This window comes from Dromiciops gliroides, chromosome 6 (assembly GCF_019393635.1).
Source record: "Dromiciops gliroides isolate mDroGli1 chromosome 6, mDroGli1.pri, whole genome shotgun sequence".
NCBI classification, from domain to species: domain Eukaryota; kingdom Metazoa; phylum Chordata; class Mammalia; order Microbiotheria; family Microbiotheriidae; genus Dromiciops; species Dromiciops gliroides.
In genome coordinates, this window is record NC_057866.1 from 78,376,173 (window position 1) to 78,396,599 (window position 20,427).

The window sequence follows — 20,427 nt, forward strand, 5'->3', positions numbered from 1 at the left end:
CATTCCAGATGGTATTATGCAGTCATTTGAAAAAAGAATTATGTAGTCCAGCCTATGTTAGGCAGGAAAGAATTGAAATAGATGAGAATAATACAACAGGGGCAGTCTCTCCCACCCTACCTCACATATCTATATACATTTAATAAAAGGAAGGGCCGTGACACAGGGGAACAATTGTATTTGTCCTGATTGGCTCCAAAGGACAGACCTAGGACAATCAACAAGGTTTTAGTGAGGCAGATTTTGGCTTCATGTAAGGAAAAGCTTCCTAACCATTAGAACTGTCCCAAAGTAACATGGGCTACCCCACAAATCAATAGGTTTCCCTTCATTGGCCATCTTCAAACAGAAGCTGGATGACTATTTGTCAAGAATGTCATAGGATTCTTATTCAAATGTGGGTTTGTCTAGATGACCTCTGAGGTCCTCTCCATGGATTTCTGTAAATGTCATTCTTCCATCATTATATGGAGAGGGGGCATGGAGGGAGAGAAATTGCTCCATTTGCCGATTTATGGCATTGTCTGTATTTTTTTTTTATTTTACTTCAGAAAATTCAGGAAAATTGACACTTTGTAAGTCATCCAGTAAGCTTTGGAAGTACTGAAAGAGTCTATTCAGAGGAGTATATATAACAACCCCAGCATCTTCCTGTTCTTCTAGGTTATGTCCTCACTAATCATCAGATTTTAAAGTTGGAGGAAAATAGAGCTCATCTAAGCATAGGGTTATAAAACTAGAGTTGGAAAGTACCTCAGAGGCAAAGGTGTGCTGGTCAATGATTTAACAACCAAGTCTCTGCAAAAAAAAAGTCTCAAGTTTAATCTGCTTTGTTAATATTTTCTCATCACTTCTTTTTTAAATAATATTTCATTGTTCCCCAAATACATATTAAAACAATTATAACTTTTTTAAGAGTTCCAAATTCATCACTTTTTAAGACTAGACAATTGATATAACAAACCAAGCCTGATTTGTAGCATTTGCCAATTTCCAGGGTGTAAATACTCCTACTGAACATTTAATAATTGGTATGAGGGGCAGCTAGGTGGCACAGTGGATAAAGCACTGGCCCTGTATTCAGGAGGACCTGAGTTCATATCCAGCCTCAGACACTTGACACTTACTAGCTGTGTGACCCTGGGCAAGTCACTTAGCCCTCATTGCCCCATTTTTTTTAAAGTACTGGTATGAGCCAATTCCAGCACACCCTTGCTCAAAAGTCTTTTATCCAACCCTTACCCATATCATGAATCCCAGCCGCCACAAGATCCCTAACCAAATGGTCATGCAGTCTTTGCATGATGGAAATTTACTACCCTTTGAGGATTCCTATTCCACCTTTGGACAGCTCGAACTGCTAAGAATATTTTTCTCCTGATGAACTGAATTCTATTTCTCTGTAACTTTTGCCCAATAATCCTAGTTCTGCCTTGTGGGGTCATGCAGAACAAATGTTCCATTTGACAGATTTTGACAATATCTCTGAAGACTGAAAATGTGTTCCCCACTAAGTCTTCTCTTCTTCAACCAAAAAGGGCTTATTCCTTAAAATTATCCTCCTTTGCTATGTTCCAACACTGCTCACCAACCTGTCAAACTCCTCTGGATGCTTTCAACTTCATCAATATCTTCTAAAGTGCAGCACCCAGAAATGACTTCCATATTCATCTCTTCATTCAATGTTGATCACATCTACTATTTTCAGACCACTGGGCTAGGCCCAGCTAAAGCTGCCAAGACAAAAGGCAATCCAACCCATTTGTCTTACAAATGAGGAAACTGAGGGCCAGAGAAGTGATGTGATCCAGAGGTCAAATAAGTTGTAGGAAAACTGAGACTAAAACCTGTCTACTAATTCTCAATCTAGGATGTTTTCATACTATATACTATGATGTCCTCTAATTTACTTATCACTTGAGCCATTTCTAAGAATCATTCTTTAATTACTCACTATCATTTTTCCCCTCAGAAACTTGATCCTTCAGGCTCAAATTCTTTTCCAAGACAACAACATATAGTCACTCTTTGTTGCAGAATAATGTACAATAGCAATTAACAAGTTGTCTCACTGTTACATTTCAGTTGTGGTTATTAGATCCTTAGTATATTTGTAGTAGTGTGGGGGCTGGTCACTTGGAGACTTTCTTATGCCGTTTCCTGTTATTTGGATTGATATAATGGTAAGGCATAGGCCATATCAAGAAAGAATAAGAATGACACCACACATAGATCTCATATCCTGAAGAGCTTTTTTGTCAAGGATATAGTATAGCCAACCTGGTTTCAGACAGACAAGTACAAGTTGGAGCACAGATACTACAGGGCCCTTTCTCAAGTGATTCCAAAAATGAACTATTCTTCATCAGGCTTATAAAGTCTCTATATTCCAGTGCTTAGATCACTGATGGTATCACCAATGTCCATGTGAAGTGCATTTTGTAGCTCGCTTTTGTAGAGGAAAAAACCTTCATTTCTGATATGAAATCTACACCCCTCCCTTCACATCCTACACCTTGTGGATTTGGAGATGAGATGATTGGCCAAGAAACAGATGGCCAAGCCCATGAGTGGTCTTTCTGGACCTCTATCCCACAAAGCAACCTTGGGCTCCAGGGCCCTATGGGCACCAGTTCCCTCAGGAGTAGCATGCACAATGAGGCTTCTCCCAGCAGCCCCAGACCCAATGTTGCCAATGACCATTATTTCCAGACAATCATAGTTGAAAAGGGTCTTGGTGACCATTTAGTGCTGCCCATTGGCCTCCACTTGCTTTCTATCTTGTCCACAACCCTCTGTCATCCCCACCACAAGGTTTCGAAAGAAGCAGCCTCTGAAAAATCCATTAAAGCATGCTACATGGGTGCCATTTTGAACTGATTTTTCTTAAAGACATATTAGGAAGACATCAGAACCATGAAACCTGGAAGGAACCACACTCATTTGCTGAAACATAAACTAATGCAAATACAAATGGAATTCTTATTCTTCCCAAAAGAAAATCATGACAAAAGTTTCCCCAAACAAAACAAAAGCAAAATTCTTAGTAATTAGTAAGCATGCTAGAATGAGCAGAGTGGATGGGAGCAGTTGTCAAGGGTCCAGGTCTCAGGACTGTGACAAAGTTTGTAGAAGACACAGAGCTAGTCATTTCTCTAGGACCCTTTAGCTTCCCCATCCACAAAAGTGGGAATGGGGCTAAGGGCCTTTCCACTTCTAACGTTTTGTGCCATCATAAAATATGAATTACAATGACAAGAAAATAAGAGTTCTGAATAACAGAATTTTAGGTGAACTTTAACCCCTTTTGTTTCAATCCAAACTCCTGAAAGGGTTGCTCAAAGAAAGGTTTATTTTCTTACCTCATTAAGGACAGTCTAGTGAACATAACTGAATTTTTATTCAATAAGTAAGGATTGTACTGGTTCTGAAGGTTTATAATTCAGTCACCACTGGCCAGAACTGGGAGACTTCTCAAAAAGTTAGGGGTGTTACAGACAAGAAAACAATACATTGATCAAGCAAACAAGGAGACTAAAGGGTAATTTGATATATGAATATATGCTATATAATTCAAGTATCTCATCTTTATTTGAAATCTCCTTTATGAGTATGTTTCTTTTTTTTTCTTACTTTTTTTGGGGGTGAGGCAATTGGGGTTAAGTGACTTGCCCAGGGTCACACAGCTAGTAAGTTTCAAGTGTCTGAGGCCAGATTTGAACTCAGGTCCTTCTGAATCCAGAGCCGGTGCTCTATCCACTGCACCACCTAGCTGCCCCCTATGAGTATGTTTCTTGTAGTCAGGATTGATAGACATGAGAAACATAAATCAATGAATCAATCAGAACTCTCAGCTGAGTTATAACTTTTCTTTCTCTATCCATATATAATCAATAGATTGTAACTGTATTCCTCAAAACCTCCCTCCCTGCGAGAAGACAGCCTTGTTCCAATTGTTTTGCTCTTCCATTTTCCAAAACTAATTCATTCAGATAAATGTAACAAGCATTTGTTAGGAGCTACAGGTGGCAAAGCACTACTTTGGGAGTTGGGGACAATTCAGGATTTAGCTAAGACACTCTCACTGTCCCCATGAAGATCAGTCTGCTGGTCTGTGTCATCTTCTTGAGAAGAGTAAAAGTAAATAATCATCTGGAGACAACGTTAACTGTGCCAATGGATTCAATTCAACTTGACAAACATTTATTCGTTGCCTACATGTACAGGGCAATGTGCTAGACATAAACATGAGATATGACAGAGAATCACAGGCCATCTCCTCAATAGCCAAGGAGTTTATAAGGCAGCTAAGCAGCCCAGTGAATAGAGCCCTAGACCTGGAATCAGGAAGACCTTTGTTTTCTGGAGTCAGAGTCCCTGGATTAGAATCCTCCCTCTGATGATTACTCTCTGGGTGATCTTAGACTAGATGGAGCTGTACTATGTGGTCTCTGTAACCCTTTCTGGCTAGAAATCCAGGCACCTGTGATTGATTCTATTGCAGCCCACAGACTCAGGCCCTGAATCCAAAAACTAGAGGAGCTCAACAAATATGCTAAGTCTATGGGCTTTTATAACCCCATCTGTGGCCCTCTCCCAGAAACACAAAGTTTAATTAGTGATTAGTACCAGCATTATTGAATACAAATTGGTGGCAGAGTCAAAAGATCATCAGAAGTTGAGGAAGTGAATAAGCTCTTTGTAGGAATGAGTATATATGAGGCATGCTGGAATGAGGCATACTAGAGTCCAAATCGTGCTTCAGACACTTGCTAGATATATGACCTGGGCAAGTCACTTAACCCTGTTTGCCTCGGTTTCCTAAAATGAGCTGCAGAAGGAAATGTCAAATCACTTCAGTCTCTCTGCCAAGAAAACCCCAAATGGGGTCACAGAGAATCATTACACAACTGAAAATGACTGAACAGATATCCTCCACATTACCTGAAATTCTCTCTCTCTCTTCATCTCCACCTCCTAGCTTTCTTGTCTTGGCTGTGGAGTCAATCCACTGCCACCTGTGGCTCCAAGAAGCAGCAGCCTCACCCCAGTAAAACCATCTCAGTAGATAGGCTGAAGCAGGTTGAGGGTAACCAACAGGCCTCATACCTATTGGTGAATTAGGGAGATGTCTACTGCAAGCACATGAAGACTTCCCTGGTAGAATAGGCGGATGTGAACATTTTGTTTCAAAGGGCTATGAAGGCAGCTGAACCAGGTGCCACGGAATGCTTAGAGCTTGGTCAGACATCAAAGACACCAAGGTCTTCCAGTACATGCAAGTCCATCACCAGGAATATTGACTTTTGTCTCATCACTAGATTTTGATGACTCTGGAAGAGAGAGGCTGACGACTTTGTGCACGTCTACCTCACTTAAATCCAATTCACATGCAAGTCAAGACATCACCCCATGAGGTCCTTGATCCTCTTTGAAAAAGAAGAAATTTTCCTATATATTGATCAGTTATGCTGATTTTTTTTCCTCTGTCTTTTTTTGTCTTTAAGAAAATACTTGGCATCATATGGCTCTCTGGGAAGGGGAAGGGGAAAGAAAGGAGAGGGGGAAGTAATGGTGATAGGAAAAAAACAAAATACATCCATTAAAATATTTAAATTGTCTTTAAAAGAAAGTGAAAGGGCCAAATATAGAGAGAGCATCTAACTACGAGCAAGATATGGACATATGCAGTATACTCTTTATATATCACTGAAAACTTCTTTGTAAACCTTGAAATGCTATATGAATGTGAGTTATTATGTTAGTGTTGTGCTGTGATGCCAAAAAAATAAATGCTAATTTAAGGTGCCATAAATTGTTAATAAGATTTTTCTCTAACTGATATATTAGAAAAACAAAGCCAGGAAACATTAAAGCTTCAATAAGCTCTCAGATTGCTCCCAGTGGGTTTAATTATCAAGACAGCATGGTACAGTTCTGAGCACTAAACTTAGAGCCAGAAGACCTGAATTCAAGTGTCAACTCTGCCCCTTGCTAACAGTGACCTTAAGCAGCTTTCTGAGACTCTAGTTCCTTGTCTGTGAAGTGGGGATAATATTTTTATTACCTACCTTAGGAAGGTGGTATGAGGCTCAAGTGAGATAATGCATGCAAAGTGCTACACTAATGTAAGCGAGCTTTGTCTTTATTGATGTAATAAATACAATCAAATACAAATATGCTGCTTCTTCTCCTTCATTGCAGTTGTGTGTAATACTGGAACCAATGCAAGAACTGATGTCAAGACATAAAACTTACAATCTCAGCCCCCGAGACTGCCTGAAGACATGCTTGTTTCAGAAATGGCAGCGCATGGTAGCGCCACCAGGTAGATTTTCTTTCTTCCTCCTGTCTACACTTTTATATGATTCAATTTGGGATCAACTGATGGAAAAAAGCATGGGGAACAGTTTAACTTCATTTACAAAAGTAACATGTCTGTGCCTTCTTGAACCTGATTTTGAACTTTGAATTAATGGTAGAAATTTAGAGTTAGACAAGACCTTTGTTGTTGTTGTTCAGTTGCTTAAGTCATGTCCAATTCTCTGTGACCTCATATTGCCATTTACTTCTCCAATTCATTTTATAGATGAGGAAACTGAGGCAAACAATATTAAGTGACTTGCCCAGAGTCACACACAGCTAGTAAGTGTCTGAAGCCAGATTTGAATTCATGAAGATGAGTCTTCCTGACTCCAGGCCCAGCGACCGATCCACTGCGCCACCTAGCTGCCCCTAGACACGACTTTAGAAATTAAAATTTTTTAAAATATCCAACCTCTTCATTCTATAGAAGAGGGAAAAAATGGGCAAACTGATGCCCAGAGGACTTATGCAATTTCCCCAAAAGTCACCCAACAAAACTAATCACAGAACCAAGACTTAAACCTCTGAAGCTAGTCTTCTAGCACACTTCAGTCTTATATCATAGTAAAAAAAGAAAAAGGGGCAGCTAGGTGGTGCAGTGGATAGAGCACTGGCCCTGGATTCAGAAGGACCTGAGTTCAAATCCGACCTCAGACACTTAACACTTACTAGCTGTGTGACCTTGGGCAAATCACTTAACCCCAATTGCCTCACCAAAACCAAAACCAAAACAAAATGCCTTTAAAAAAAGAAAAAAAGAAAAGAAAATTGATGGATTTAAAATAAGTTATATTTGACCTATTTGTTAAGATTTATGTAGCAAAAGGCAGCTTAATCATGAAGAGAATGTAAAATTCATGCTTTTTTCCAGCCTGCACTAGGATGCAGGTTAGACAATAGAATCTCCTGCTGTGGTTTTGAAATTATAGTTTCACGTCATCATTAATTGTCTTCCTGTCTCATACATTTTTACTTCAAGGCGTGTGTTGAGCCCCATTGATCACAAAAGCAAAACATATCCATTCACCAAAAATTATTTTTATGAAAAGTAATTATGAACATGAGGCACACTGCTTTCTGATTCATGAAAGATGATGGTCTAGGGCCAGAAGGAAGAAGGCCTAGGGTCTTAAATAAGATTAATATACATGGCTTAACCAAGGACATATTTAGAAAATAGGAAAAAACACAAAAATTTAAAAATTCTCATAAAAACCTGTTTTAATGCCTATCTTAGGTGGATCTTAGATTTTTAGGAATAGGTTTTGACTTCATTAAGTGCATTTCAATGAACTTTATTTTCATTGTCGTCAATAGTATTTTATATGTCCATTAGGACATTGTGAATTAGGCAGGGTAGAGACTATTTGTTCTATTTTACATGTAAGGAAACTGAGGCTCAGAGACATTAAAGTGGTTTACTCAAGGTAATAAGTAGCAGAGTCAGATCTATGAGCCAAGATTCCTATTTCCTAACCTAGGATTCTTTCCTCCATACCAGGCTGCCTCTCAATCACAATATGTTGAATAAACATAAAAAACGTTGTTCTAGTAGTGATCAAGACTTGACAGACCATAGAAAAGATGTGCTACAAGGATTCAAGTAGTGTGTGATTTAAGTGGAGAATAAGATGCAGGAATATTCAGTCCAATGGCACAGCTCTAGTTTCTTATACACACGGGTACAGAAATATAACAAGGATCCAGTTCTGAGGAACAGGGAGTGAACTATAGTCTTCCCCAATGGACCTGTGTATTGAATGAAGCTTTAGACCTATATCCTTGCCTCCACGAGCAGGAGTAAGCTTCTGACCTGCCCCCCACCCCCCCCACACACACACACCTCATTTGCTCCTATCTGAAATATGGAAGCAATACAAACTACCTACCTTGCCTCAGGAAATGATACCCCTTAAACAAAAGTTTTAGATTAAATTACAAAGGAATTTCAAAAGATCTTTGATACTTTAGAGAAAGAGTATATAACCATCAGTGACCCTCAGTCCTAAAAAAAGAAAAAAAAAGGTTAAATAAACTTTAATCTGATCCTAATAAAACAATACTCCTCCATTCACCCAACAGAATTAGAGCTGAGTTCTTGGGAGGATTTTCAAAGATCTTTTCCATCATTTCATGGGTCTATCAAAGGACAGAACTAGAAAGAACTTTTTTTGTTGTTGTCATTTAATCATTTTTCATTTTTATCCAACACTTCATACCCCTTTTTGGAGTTTTCTTGGCAAAGATCCTGGGATGGTTTGCCATTTCCTCCTTCAGCTAATTTTACAGATGAGGAAACTGAGGCAAACAGGATTAAGGGACTTACCCAAGGTCACAAAGCTAGTAAGTGTCTGAGACCAGATTTTAACCCAGGTCTTTCTGACTCCAGGCCTGGCACTCTATCTACTGCATCATCTAGCTGCCAGACCTTAGAAATCATCTACTCTAATCCCCATCATATTTAAGGCCCAAAGAGATAAAGTGATTTGACTGAGGTCACAAAGCTACTACTTAACCTAGCCAATATGTGAACCCAGGTGCTCTGGCTCCAAATACAGTTCCTTTAAATCATGATGCCTTTTGCTGCTTAAGCTTTCTCTCTATCTGAGTTTGTTCTAGAACCACAAATTCATTTAGAAAACATGAGAGGGTTTGAGTAGATCACCTCTGAGGTCCCATCTAGCTCTTGCTCTAGAATCCTAAAAGAGAAACCTATTACTTCCGAGAGAACATTTAATAGCCAAGCTCTGCCCATCTGGATAGATGGGCATAAATATTGGCACTATATATATATATATATATACATATATATGTTTTTTAATTATTCATTCATTTGTTCATTTGTTTATTTATTTGGCACCTACTCTATATAATGTACTGTGCTAGGTGCTGGTCAGGGGGTACAAAGAAGGATAACTTGATGGACGGCTGCCTTATGAGGCATCATTGCCCTGGTACGGGAAATGAAATATGTAATAAATAGCAGGGTCATTGAGTCTTATCGATAAATCCAAAAATAGGACTTTGCCTATTCAGGATTACAAATTTGTTCAAAATTATACAAGTTGAAATGGGGTTAGAAAATAAACAAGACCCTTTCCTTTAAAGAATAGACATGTCCTCATAAGTGGATGTAAGGTTTATTTCTGTATGGGAAAATCTCATTACCCCAATGGCTTCCATTATAAAATCAACTGAGTTCTCATCCAAAAGTAAAAGAAATAATAAAAAAAAAACTTTTCAATAAACTAAGTTAAAACTTTCTTCAGAGAAGGGATGATCATACTCATGATAATAACCAGCATATATGTAGAGTTTTAAACTTCTCAAAGTGCTTTACATACATGATTTTATTTGAGCTTCACAACAATCCCATGAGGTAAGTCCTAACAGTATTATTGTTCCCATCTTAAAAATGAAAAAACTGAGGCTCATAGAGATTTGAAGATTTGCCTATGACTATACAACTAATAAATGATCTTAAACATTATTAGGTTACACTGTGTTTGATAATAGGGTAACAGGCCTCCATGAAGAGAATTTTCAGTAATCCATAGAGTGCTGTCACATTCCTAAACTTACAAATTTATCCTTGGTAACCTCTGCACTTTGCCTTCAGAGCTGCCAAAATCAGATATTTCCTCTCAGTACTTTAGTTTGTCAGAGGTTCTTAGCTTTTGGAGGGGGAGGGAGGTATCATATACTTTTTTGGCATTCAAGTAAAGGCTAAGGATCCTAAAAATAATTTTAAAAATAATAATTGAAAGAAACACTAAATTTTAGCTAAAAGTTAGTGGGAATAGATATAAGGTTTTTTATTTGTTTTTCCATCTAATTTCACAGACTCTCTGAAATCTATACCAAGCTCCCATGTTAAGAATACTTGATTTAAGTATTCACGACACCTAACAGAGTTGAGCTACAATATCACACATTTCCAGTAGGCAACACTGTGGAACACATTGATGTATGCAATCCAACCTAAAAGTTTCTTAAGTTCAAGATCTTCTAAAAAATGAATGCGTGGCCTACTCTTCAGTTCTCTAACTTTGAAATTCCATAAGATGTCTCTCCCTGACAAATAGGACGCTAACCACTGATTCTAGGCTCGGCTCTTTTAGCAGGGGTGGGGCTGGAGTACTTCCTGTGGAGCTTATCATGCATTGTGTTCAGAACTGATTCTTCTCCCCTGTCCCATATTGCAGCAGAACCCACGAGGCAGCCAACCACCAAACGGAGAAAAAGGAAAAACTCCACAAGTAGCACTTCCAACAGTAGCGCTGGGAACAATGCCAACAGCACCAGCAGCAAGAAAAAAACGCCTGCTGCTAACCTGAGCTTGTCAAGTCAGGTACCTGTAAGTCTCGCCTTCATTTTAGGCCTGAAGTCTCTGTCTGTCCTACCTTCCTACAGAAGATAAAAAGTTAAAGCCCATTTTAGAAGTAAATAAACTGGGAGAGGGAGGAGTGTCAGGGAGGGTCTTGTCGAGGGAAAATCTGCTTTGGATATTCTTGCTGGTAAACTAGAAATGAGGCATGAATATTACAAATCTGAGTGGCAAGGAGATTTGAATTAAAGAACTGTCTAATTCAAAAGCAGGTGAGCTTTCATTTAGGGTCTAAATAGGTTATCATTTAGCAATAGCAGCATGCTGATGGAAGTTTACAGGCCTCTGCCCACAAAAAGAAGTGAGGGCCCTGAGGCATAGGAGCCACTAGCTTTCAGCTATCTGATGCCATCTTGTAGCTGAGCCCATGCATGAAAGGGGAGGGGAGGGGGAACTCTCTTTTTTAAAGACTCAGATCATAAACTTGAAAGAAAAAGAAAAAGGTAACACAGTAAAACTTGCCAGGAAAAAAAAAGGGCAATATGGGTGTTTGGGAATGGCATGTGCTGATTTTTTACTCCCCTCTCCCCCCTTTTTAAAGGGTGAGCTTTCAGACCGAGGCAGGAGAATGTGGTCACACCTATTTTCAGTTGTGTTGGCCTTCTGTTTCCTTTCTGGGACCCTGACAAAGAAAAAAGCCACTGGTTTGGAAGGGGGCTTCTTGGAGGTCAATGACTTCTTATGCCAAAGGACTAGGTTAGCTAGAAGTAGCCTAACGTGGTCTGGAATTACTTCATTCTTCTTCATATTTCTTGCTCTTTCTTCCAAAACTCTGCCCTTTGTTGTATACTCCTCATCTATCCTGACTAGTTTCTTTCCCTGATATTTTTAACATTTATTCCTTCCTGAACCTGATATTCTCTTCTGCCCCCTTATTATGTTCATCTTTCCCCCAGTTCCTTATGGACTTCATCTTTCCTTCTGTTTTTACATCACCCCTTTACCAAATGTTTTACTCTGTCACTAGGGTCTCTCTTGGTGCCTGGTGGATAACCTCTATCCATCACGTCTTCTGATCTCGTCCTTCTCTGTGATTAAGCTCCTTGGATTTCAGTTATTTTCTCTTGTGTGTGTTACCTTCTCCATTGGTGTCCTGATCCTTTTCCATCTCCCTCTCAACTAGTGATGGGCTGACCAGTGCAGAAATTGGTGTTTTTTTTTTTAAATCAAAGATTTTCTACTCCCTCCTAGATATTCTCTTTCTAGTTCTGACTTTCCTTCTTCTCAGCTTCCTTTCCCTATTGCTAGCTCTGTCACTACCACTCCAGCTTTCTCTGTATTCAGATGGGAAGCTCCTACTGTCCCTTTGGGCCTCTTGCCCTGTTTTGCAGGAAAAAGATGCTCTTTCTACTCCGAGCCACCCGATACATAGCATTGGCCATGGAATAAATGGCCTGACAAGTGGAGAAAGTGCTATTTTACTTCCCTTGACTCTTGCAGGGCAAAGATTTCTAAAAACCAATTCCCAAGCAACGTCTTCGTGTCCTTGTACTAGAGTAGTCTCCATACCCATCAGCCCTTACTAAAATAAAAGGGATGACAACGCACTTTCACTAGACCAAAATTATACCTGCAGATTTGCCCTTCCAAGGCAAAAGAGGTGGGCTTTTTGTTTGACCAGAAAAAAAAAGTGTGTATATGAAATATTCCTAAAACCTCCGTTTTGAACATGACTTCAAAAATGGATGAGGCCTCAAGTATTTGTAAGTTGACATAAACTATGCCTGTTCCTGTAATCAGAGAATTTTGAAATGAAGCTTTAGGATTATTTTAACCCCACCCCTTTGCCATTGGACAGATGACAAAATGGCAACACACGAAAGAAAAAAGACTTAGCCAAGGTCACAGTGCTAGTAAGGAATAGAACCAACAGGCCTCCGTCTCCAGGTCTCTTCCCACTCCACCACACTGTTTTCTCACAGTGTTAGGTGTTAGAGTGTATTTACCGATTTTCAAGTTAGATTAGCATGAGCCCAGAAAACGTGGATAAATTTTAGGTGAAGGGCAGCTAGGTGTCACAGTGGATAAAGCACCGGCCCTGGATTCAGGATGAACTGAATTCAAATCCGGCCTCAGACACTTGACACTTACTAGCTGTGTGACCCTGGGCAAGTCACTTAACCCTCAGTGCCCCGCCAAAAAAAAAAAAAAAAATTAGGCGAGCAGAAATTTCAGATGGCCACAGAAGTCTGTGAAGCAGTCTTTCTGTGCAGATTTCACTGCACATTTCAGCTGACCCAGCTTTTAGGCGGTACAAATTGGACAGCTTAGGCTGACTACATCTTCTAACTGAACCTATCACAGTGCTTCACCATAAAAAATTAACCCATGACAATTACAGAAAGGGCCATCACCAGCCACTCCCTTACAATGTTTGTTTTTTTTTTTCCTTGACCACAAAATAATGACCATACTTGTTTTTTTCAAGATAGAAAGAAAAAAATACTCAAGAATGTGCTACTCGGAGCAGACCCGCGGTCTCACGGTAGCAATGTGCGCTCCCCAGTGAAAGGCTAGGGTTTAATACTCGGATTCTGCTTCTTACTCCATGAGCAGGAGCTAGGAGCACTCCAGAACTGCAGCCTCAACCCTGGGAGGGATGGAGCCCTGTGTCATTCAACCGCAGTGACCCCTTCTGTCCAATTTAAGGAGAAGCATTGAGGGGCTCTTAGAGGAGTCACTTCCAGTCCTCCTCAGAGGTTGGTGGCCATTGCTCGGGGATTAGTGAGAAGAGATTAAATGGGAGTTAATTTGGTGGTACCTTCAGCACTCCAGCAGAGGAGCAGAGGGCCATGCTTTGGGGACGTGAGGGGATATGTGTTTTTACCCAGAGGGATTATTATTGCCTTTTACACTAAATGGAAGAAAGTTGAAATGTCAAGCCTATACCCTATTGGTAATCGTGTGGTTTAAAAAAAAAACAACAGGGTTAAGGTGATACACACCCCCAATGTATTCAAACTTACATTGTAGAAACGGATAAGTAAAGAGATTAACAATAGGGTTTATTCTTTACACAGAACCACTACATATATAGATTACATAAGGGTACATGTAGAGCAGTGTAGGACAGTGGAAGATCCAAGTTTGTATTCTGCCCCTGACCTGTCCTGGCTGTGGGATCTTGGGCAAGTGGCTTAAACTCTTCCAACCCCAGGGAACTCAGTTAAAGACTAAGTTATAGAAGAACTGTAACCTACATTGGTAGAGGAAATTTTCTCATTGAAAGTTCTCTATACCAATGATATGGTTCTGTTTTTTGAGGGGGGGCATATACATAGAAACCCCAAAAAACTCAGTTTATATGTGTACATAAAATCTTTACAATGTTTTGAGGATCCACGAGTTCACCAATGCAGAGAGTAATCTCTAAGCAAATAGTCTTTGTGATTTGATGTGACTGGTAACCGAACTTCTGGGGATGAGCCTCTTCAGATTTGGCTAGTGGTCCTCAGAGCACAGAAATTGCAGCGGCCCGAGGCTCCTCTAGTTCAGTAAGACCTGCCTGAGTTTATGCTTTACTGGTATAGTCATTGGAAGCTCAGGGTAATCTTTATGACATAGAGAGAGAAGGCATCAGAATTGAGTGGAAGTATATGTGCCTAGAAATGTAATTCTGGGAGATAGAGATAGAGATGGAAATGATAGATCAGGCATAGATATAGAAATGATATAGGTATGGATGTAGATATCAATGATACAGGTAGATATGCACACATGATGTGCAAACACACAGGAATACACAGTTATTTACAGGAGGGAATTTTATATACGAAGTAAAATAAATGTGGTGTCTTTGTGCATTTTAGTATTATTAACACTTTCACAGCCTTCATTAGTTTTCATTTGGGGCATCTTACATACCAGTCACTAACCCCAGCTTATTCCATGTGTATTCTCTTAGCTTGTTTTCCCAGTTTGAAGTGATTCAAACATCTCTGTATCACCTTTCTTGAACAACCGTTGCTTTGAGATAGAACATAGTCTATTTTTGAGAATCTCCTCCCTAATTTGCCTGCTTTTTCCTAATTTCATCCCTGATTTCCTGATCATTCTTACCTCTTTAGCCCCCAACCCTCAAGATCTCTCCCTTCAATTTATTAATTCAGGTACAATGGTGGATGGTTATAAAATCTATAATCCAATTAATAATGAAATTATAGTAGTAAAAGTAATAACAATCACTTATATAGTACCTTAATGTTTCCATTCAGATATTTCCATTCCATACATACAAAAGCTTCAAAGGGATCTGAGTATGTCACAATATAAAAGTTATCAATCATCATCCTCTGGCCAAACCATCCATATTTTGTATACTTATCTTTGCTCCTAGTCATAATGTCTTTCTCTGAATTTCCTACACTTTGTTGACTTTTTTCCATACTAAACACCCATGACCAAACATAGTATCATACAGCAGCACCCAAACTAAATGAAAAACTTTCATCTTTCACATCAGTGGTCTCATGTTGCCAAATGCAGCCTGAAATTGCATTGGTTTAGGGTTGGGGTTTTTTTTCCTGCTGCTGTCTTAGGTTGGGCAGACTCTTGTCTAATTTGCTGCCCAAACAGCCCCCAAGGGTCTCTGTCAAAGCAATCTCAGTTCTGGCTCATATTTGCAAAATAAATATTTACTCTGAAGTGCATGTCAACATTAGATCAAATTCTGAGGTACTCACACCACTATTACCATGCTTACCAAGCATATACTCCATGTGCTTATTAGGGACCCTGGTAGAAGGTAGTTTTTTGGTATGTTAGCTTGTTTTTAATCAATTTCCAAGAACTGTATCCAGTTAGGGACCATATTTTCAAAATCCATTCATTTTTTCTCTAATTCCCCAAATATTCCAAGTTTAAGCTATTACATGAACTCTTACCTATCAGCTTTTGCTAAGCAGTATAATGAGGCAAAGTAAATATGTTAATAAATTGCTTTTTTAGCAATATGGAAACTTGTGGGGTTGCTTACGGAATTCAATAAAAATAAATTTCATTACGAAAAGGGGGTAAAGCATCTACTGCAAGATTTTAATTTTTCTCTTAAAAAATAAAAAACCAAGATATTAATCACATATGTTCTAGCTCAAAGTTGGAAGAGAGAAGCTCTGAAAATGACTGCTTAGTGGTATTTCAAAGAATGTATTCAATCATGGAATCAGAGGAGAGATAAGGATTCCAAGAGGTTCTAGTTTATCTAGTTTATCTCCCTGCCTGGTTTAGGCAATATTCCATTTAAACCATCCCAAAAAGAAAAGAGCTCTTCTCCTTTTAAGAATTTCCTAGAGAGGAGAGTCATCTGCCTCAGTCAGAAATCCAGATCTATTATTTCAAAATATTTAATATTAGGGAATTCTGACTGCTATGGCTTGCAGGCAAGTTCCTCTTGTCCTGACCTTGGTAGATAGAGAATCACTGGTCGCCATTGTCGGTAGCCCAGATGCCTAGAGTCATTCTGCTTTTAAGGGTTCTACTGCCCAAACCTTGTCTCCTAACATAACTACAAGAAAGGATACAGATGTCCCACATGTGCCCTTTCTCATGCATATAGAAGCACAGGCACCCAACATATTTCCCCTTGTAAAAGGGAGGGGGGCTTTGGTCTAGCTAGGTTCTTGCCCATCTTGGTATATCTTCTGCAGTAGCGCCAAGATGCATTGTACTCCAGGAGGTGGTTCTCTTATTTGCATGGAAGGACAATTTGTACTTAAAGGAGTGATTAGATGGATTCTTTCCCTCTTGCATGCTTCAGTTTTTGATGACTACTAGCTTCATCAATGTAATTATAATTAGCACTCTTCATCTTCCTATTATGGTACCAGCTGGACAGATTGGTCCTCTTACTGCACAGATTGGTGGCAGGGTTGCCTATGTGGGGATAGGTGACAGGCACCATGAAATAACAGATGGTAAATTCAGGGCTTGTTGGCAATCAGCAGGTTTTTGCTAATGACTTAATTAGCTATGCAAATTGTCAAATCAGTGTGAACATTGTTTTTATCGAAAACTTTACCTAAATTAATTACCATAATTAAGTAGCAGAATGTCAAGTATATTGGTTGCATCAAAGGGCCTGGATGGCTAGGGAGAAGAGAGGCTGTCTTCAATAAAAATGCATGGCATCCCTGGGATGGAGGAAGAACTATTCCATATAAGTCCCGTGAATATTATAGATTGGCAACTTATTTACGTCTTCATACGCTGTTAGTTTACAAAGCATTCCTCAGCTCCTGAATGATAGTATTGGATGTTATAGATATTTAAAACACCTAGCAGAAGATTAAATAGGCTTTGGAAAATTCCCCAAGGAGAGCAAGTTTCAAAGGATTTTTTTATATTGGTTGGTTGAAAAATCCTCTTTAAAAACTTTTGCAGACTACTCACAGTGCCTGTTGTTGGGTGTCAGATTCTAATGAAGATATAATCCATTCTGGTTGCTTCATATCAGGAGACAGTGTTTATTTCACATAAAAAATCCAGTGTTGTATTATGGGCCCACTAGGTATATCTGATCTTGTGCATGTCACTAAATTTGTTGTTAGACTCAATTCCCTCCCCATGCTTGTTTTAAGCTGTCTCCTTCTCTCAAGGTTCCCCTGTAATAATGTTGGATGCTGTTCACAGGATGTGATGGTGGTAGGAGAGCCGACTTTGATGGGAGGAGAATTTGGGGATGAAGACGAAAGGCTTATCACCAGATTAGAAAACACACAGTATGATGCAGCAAATGGCATGGATGATGAAGAAGACTTCAACAATTCACCAGCCTTGGGGAACAACAGCCCATGGAGCAGCAAGCCACCTGCAAACCAAGAGACCAAATCGGAAAACCCTACACCACAGGCTTCCCAATAAGCTAACCTGCCACTAATCCACTGTTATGTATGCTGGTGGCTTGTAATTACTCTTTCAGAGCATTTACTTAGGAAACCGGGGTGGGATGGGGTGGGAAAACTTTCCACACAGATATCTATTTCTAAACTGCAGCTCTCTGTTTGTTTGTTTTTTAATTGAGAGGATTGATTCTGAACATGCTTCCAGTGTACATTTCTTGGAGGCCTTCACATATGATACTGATACTGGCACTGACCTCGATTCAAATTATTGAAAGTGATCTAGCACCTCATGGCAAATTTTTAACAATATGTTTTTTGTTAAATTTCTTTTTCTCATATCAGATGAAGGCCATATTGTTAAGAAGTCCTCAGTGCTCAGGATCTCATTAATTATGCTCAACCTAATGATGGATGACTTTTTAATATTGTAAAATATTTTCTGCTTTTTGACTTGCACCTAAAAGTTTCTTGTTTCAGAAAGAAAAAAAAAATCAGCTTTTGGGAAGTAATTGCAATGTAACTTTTGTTCTTTTGTTACGTCTTCTCTCATTGGTTAACCCTTGAAAGGATCCAGCAGTTTTAGTTTCTATCATCACTCATGCCAATCATTAGTCCTTCAGTCATTTATAAAAGTACTGAAACAAGAAATGTCATTTTTTTTTCATCAAAGACATGAGAAATATTTTTATGTGGAGAAAGACACCCAGTCCTATGAGAGTTTATGCTTTGTAAAATTGCTGTTGATCCAAATATTTTCAAGCCATGTAATCCATTGATTTTTGTGGGCCGTTTAATAAGATTGGAAACTTTTGTGTTTTTATGGTATCTGAGTTGGCTTTATTTCCTTTCATAGTATATTTCTTGTATAATATTTTTGTAAAGCCCTCCAATGTTTTTTTGTCTTTTTCTTTTTTTGGATCCCAGTGTATTTATGTGAAACTTTATAAGAGAACTAATTTTTTTCATTTACATATTAATATGTTCAGCTACACATGTAAAGACACAGTGATTCAGTGTGTTATAATACAATGGTATTTTATGTATGCTTTGCCAATAAGTGTGCCAATAATAAATTGTGTTAACAACAAAAAGCAATGTGCTTTGACCTTTTGTAATGTCTGCAATAAAACAAATTAGAGATCAGAACAGAATTATAGAATGTTAAAATGGAAGTGACCTGTGGGACTTATCCATAGAATCATTTTGTGGAAGGAACCTTCACCACTCTCTAGTCCAACACTTTCATTTTATAGTTGAAGAAAACAGGCCCATAGGGATTAAATGTCCTGCTAAAGTTCACAAGTAGCAAGAAGCAGAGCCAGCTCTAACTCCAAATCCAGTGTTTTTTCCACTATACCATTCAACTTCCCCTAGGTAAGCCCCTTCATTTAATAAACTAAGGCCTAGGCAGGTGAAGTGGATTGCCAGAAATTGCACTGCGGACTAAGGGTAGAATCAGAGCTAGAATGAGGGTCTTTTGACTACAAGACCACTGTTCTTTCCTTTATACCAAGCACACGTAGCAGCACATATGAGTCTTTTTTTGTTTGTTTTGTTTTGTTTTATGTGTTTAGTTTTGTTTTGTTTTGCTGGTCAATGAGGGTTAAGTGACTTGCCCAGGGTCACAGAGCTAGTAAGTGTCAAGTGTCTGAGGCCAGATTTGAACTCAGGTACTCCTGAATCCAGGGCCGGTGCTTTATCCACTGTGCCACCTAGCTGCCCCACATATGAGTCTTTTTGCCAACCTTCACTTCTACCATAAGAAATCCACATAGTGAGATTTGAAATGTGACGAGATTTGCACATGGAATATTTTTTTTTTCTAATCATGTTTCTCACTTTTTTTCCCATTGTAAGCTTTTGATGTCTTCACTGTTTCAAAGGCAATGGTCATTGTTCTTACTGTTTTTAGAATTCAAATCTGGGTGGAAGTAGTGTTTTGCCCTTGAGTGAGCACTCCCTACTTTTGTTCAGAAGCTAGTTTCTCTCTAAATAGTTCTCTTAAACAATGGCGGGGTAGGGGAGGAAGGGAGAGGGGAATCATCCAAATTGACCCTCTCATATAACCTTGCACAACTTACTTTACTTCCCTGCATCTTAGCATCCTCCAGGCAAGACATTCCTTTAATGCAGGGGTTCTTAACCTAGGTCTGTAGACCCCCAAGGAGTTCATTGATAGATTTTAGGAAGAGCATGAATTTTGATGGGGAAAATACAAATTTGTTCTCACTAATCTCTATTATTTAAAAAAACACTGAGAAGTACTTTACAGGATTCAACAAACTTCCAAAGAGGTCCATGACACCAAAAAGGTTAAGAACCCCTTCTTTAATACTTTCCCCAGTGAGTTTCTCTATAAATTCTCAGAATTCCTAAAATCACCCATACAGTTAAAGAGACTTTTTGTCAAGACTCTACTACATTGTATTGCCCAGTGTTATCATGAAAATTAGATACAAAAGTATAAGCAGAATGAAATAGATTAGATAGATGAATTATATAAATACCCACACATAAACATACATATAGATTTGAAAAAACAGAACAACAGATTACATGGTTCTGATGTTAGCATCCTTGGCAGATGCCCTGTACCTCCTATCATTCACTTAATCATTATGCAATTGCAGAAGAACCTGCCTGAATTTTGCCAAACACAGAGAATCCAGACAGCAAAAAAAAAAAAAAAATGCAGGCTGTGACCTCAAACAAATGATCAGTTTGGTCCAATGAAAGCACCCTGCTAGCGTGTAATGGAAGCTAATCTCACATCATCATAATGACTTCCCTGTGGTTCACTGATAGTCAGAGAGAGCAATTGGAAACATCTGTGGC

At 39.0% G+C, this 20,427-nt stretch overlaps 1 protein-coding gene across 7 annotated transcripts in view; it reads left to right on the plus strand.

Annotated features, from left to right (window-relative positions):
• Positions 1-18,699, plus strand: part of LDB2 (LIM domain binding 2) — a 406,968-nt gene extending 388,269 nt beyond the window's left edge. The window contains exons 6-9 of one of the 7 annotated variants that reach the window (XM_043973550.1): positions 6,205-6,328; positions 10,572-10,723; positions 13,310-13,452; positions 17,381-17,512. In XM_043973550.1, coding sequence (XP_043829485.1) covers positions 6,205-6,328; positions 10,572-10,723; positions 13,310-13,414 — 381 coding nt within the window. In that variant the 3' untranslated portion in view covers positions 13,415-13,452; positions 17,381-17,512. Of the gene's footprint in view, positions 1-6,204; positions 6,329-10,571; positions 10,724-13,309; positions 13,453-17,380 lie in introns of all 7 variants that reach the window. The other 6 variants (XM_043973552.1, XM_043973551.1, XM_043973548.1 and 3 more) reach the window with 6 other exon arrangements.
• Positions 18,700-20,427: the final 1,728 nt, after the last annotated feature.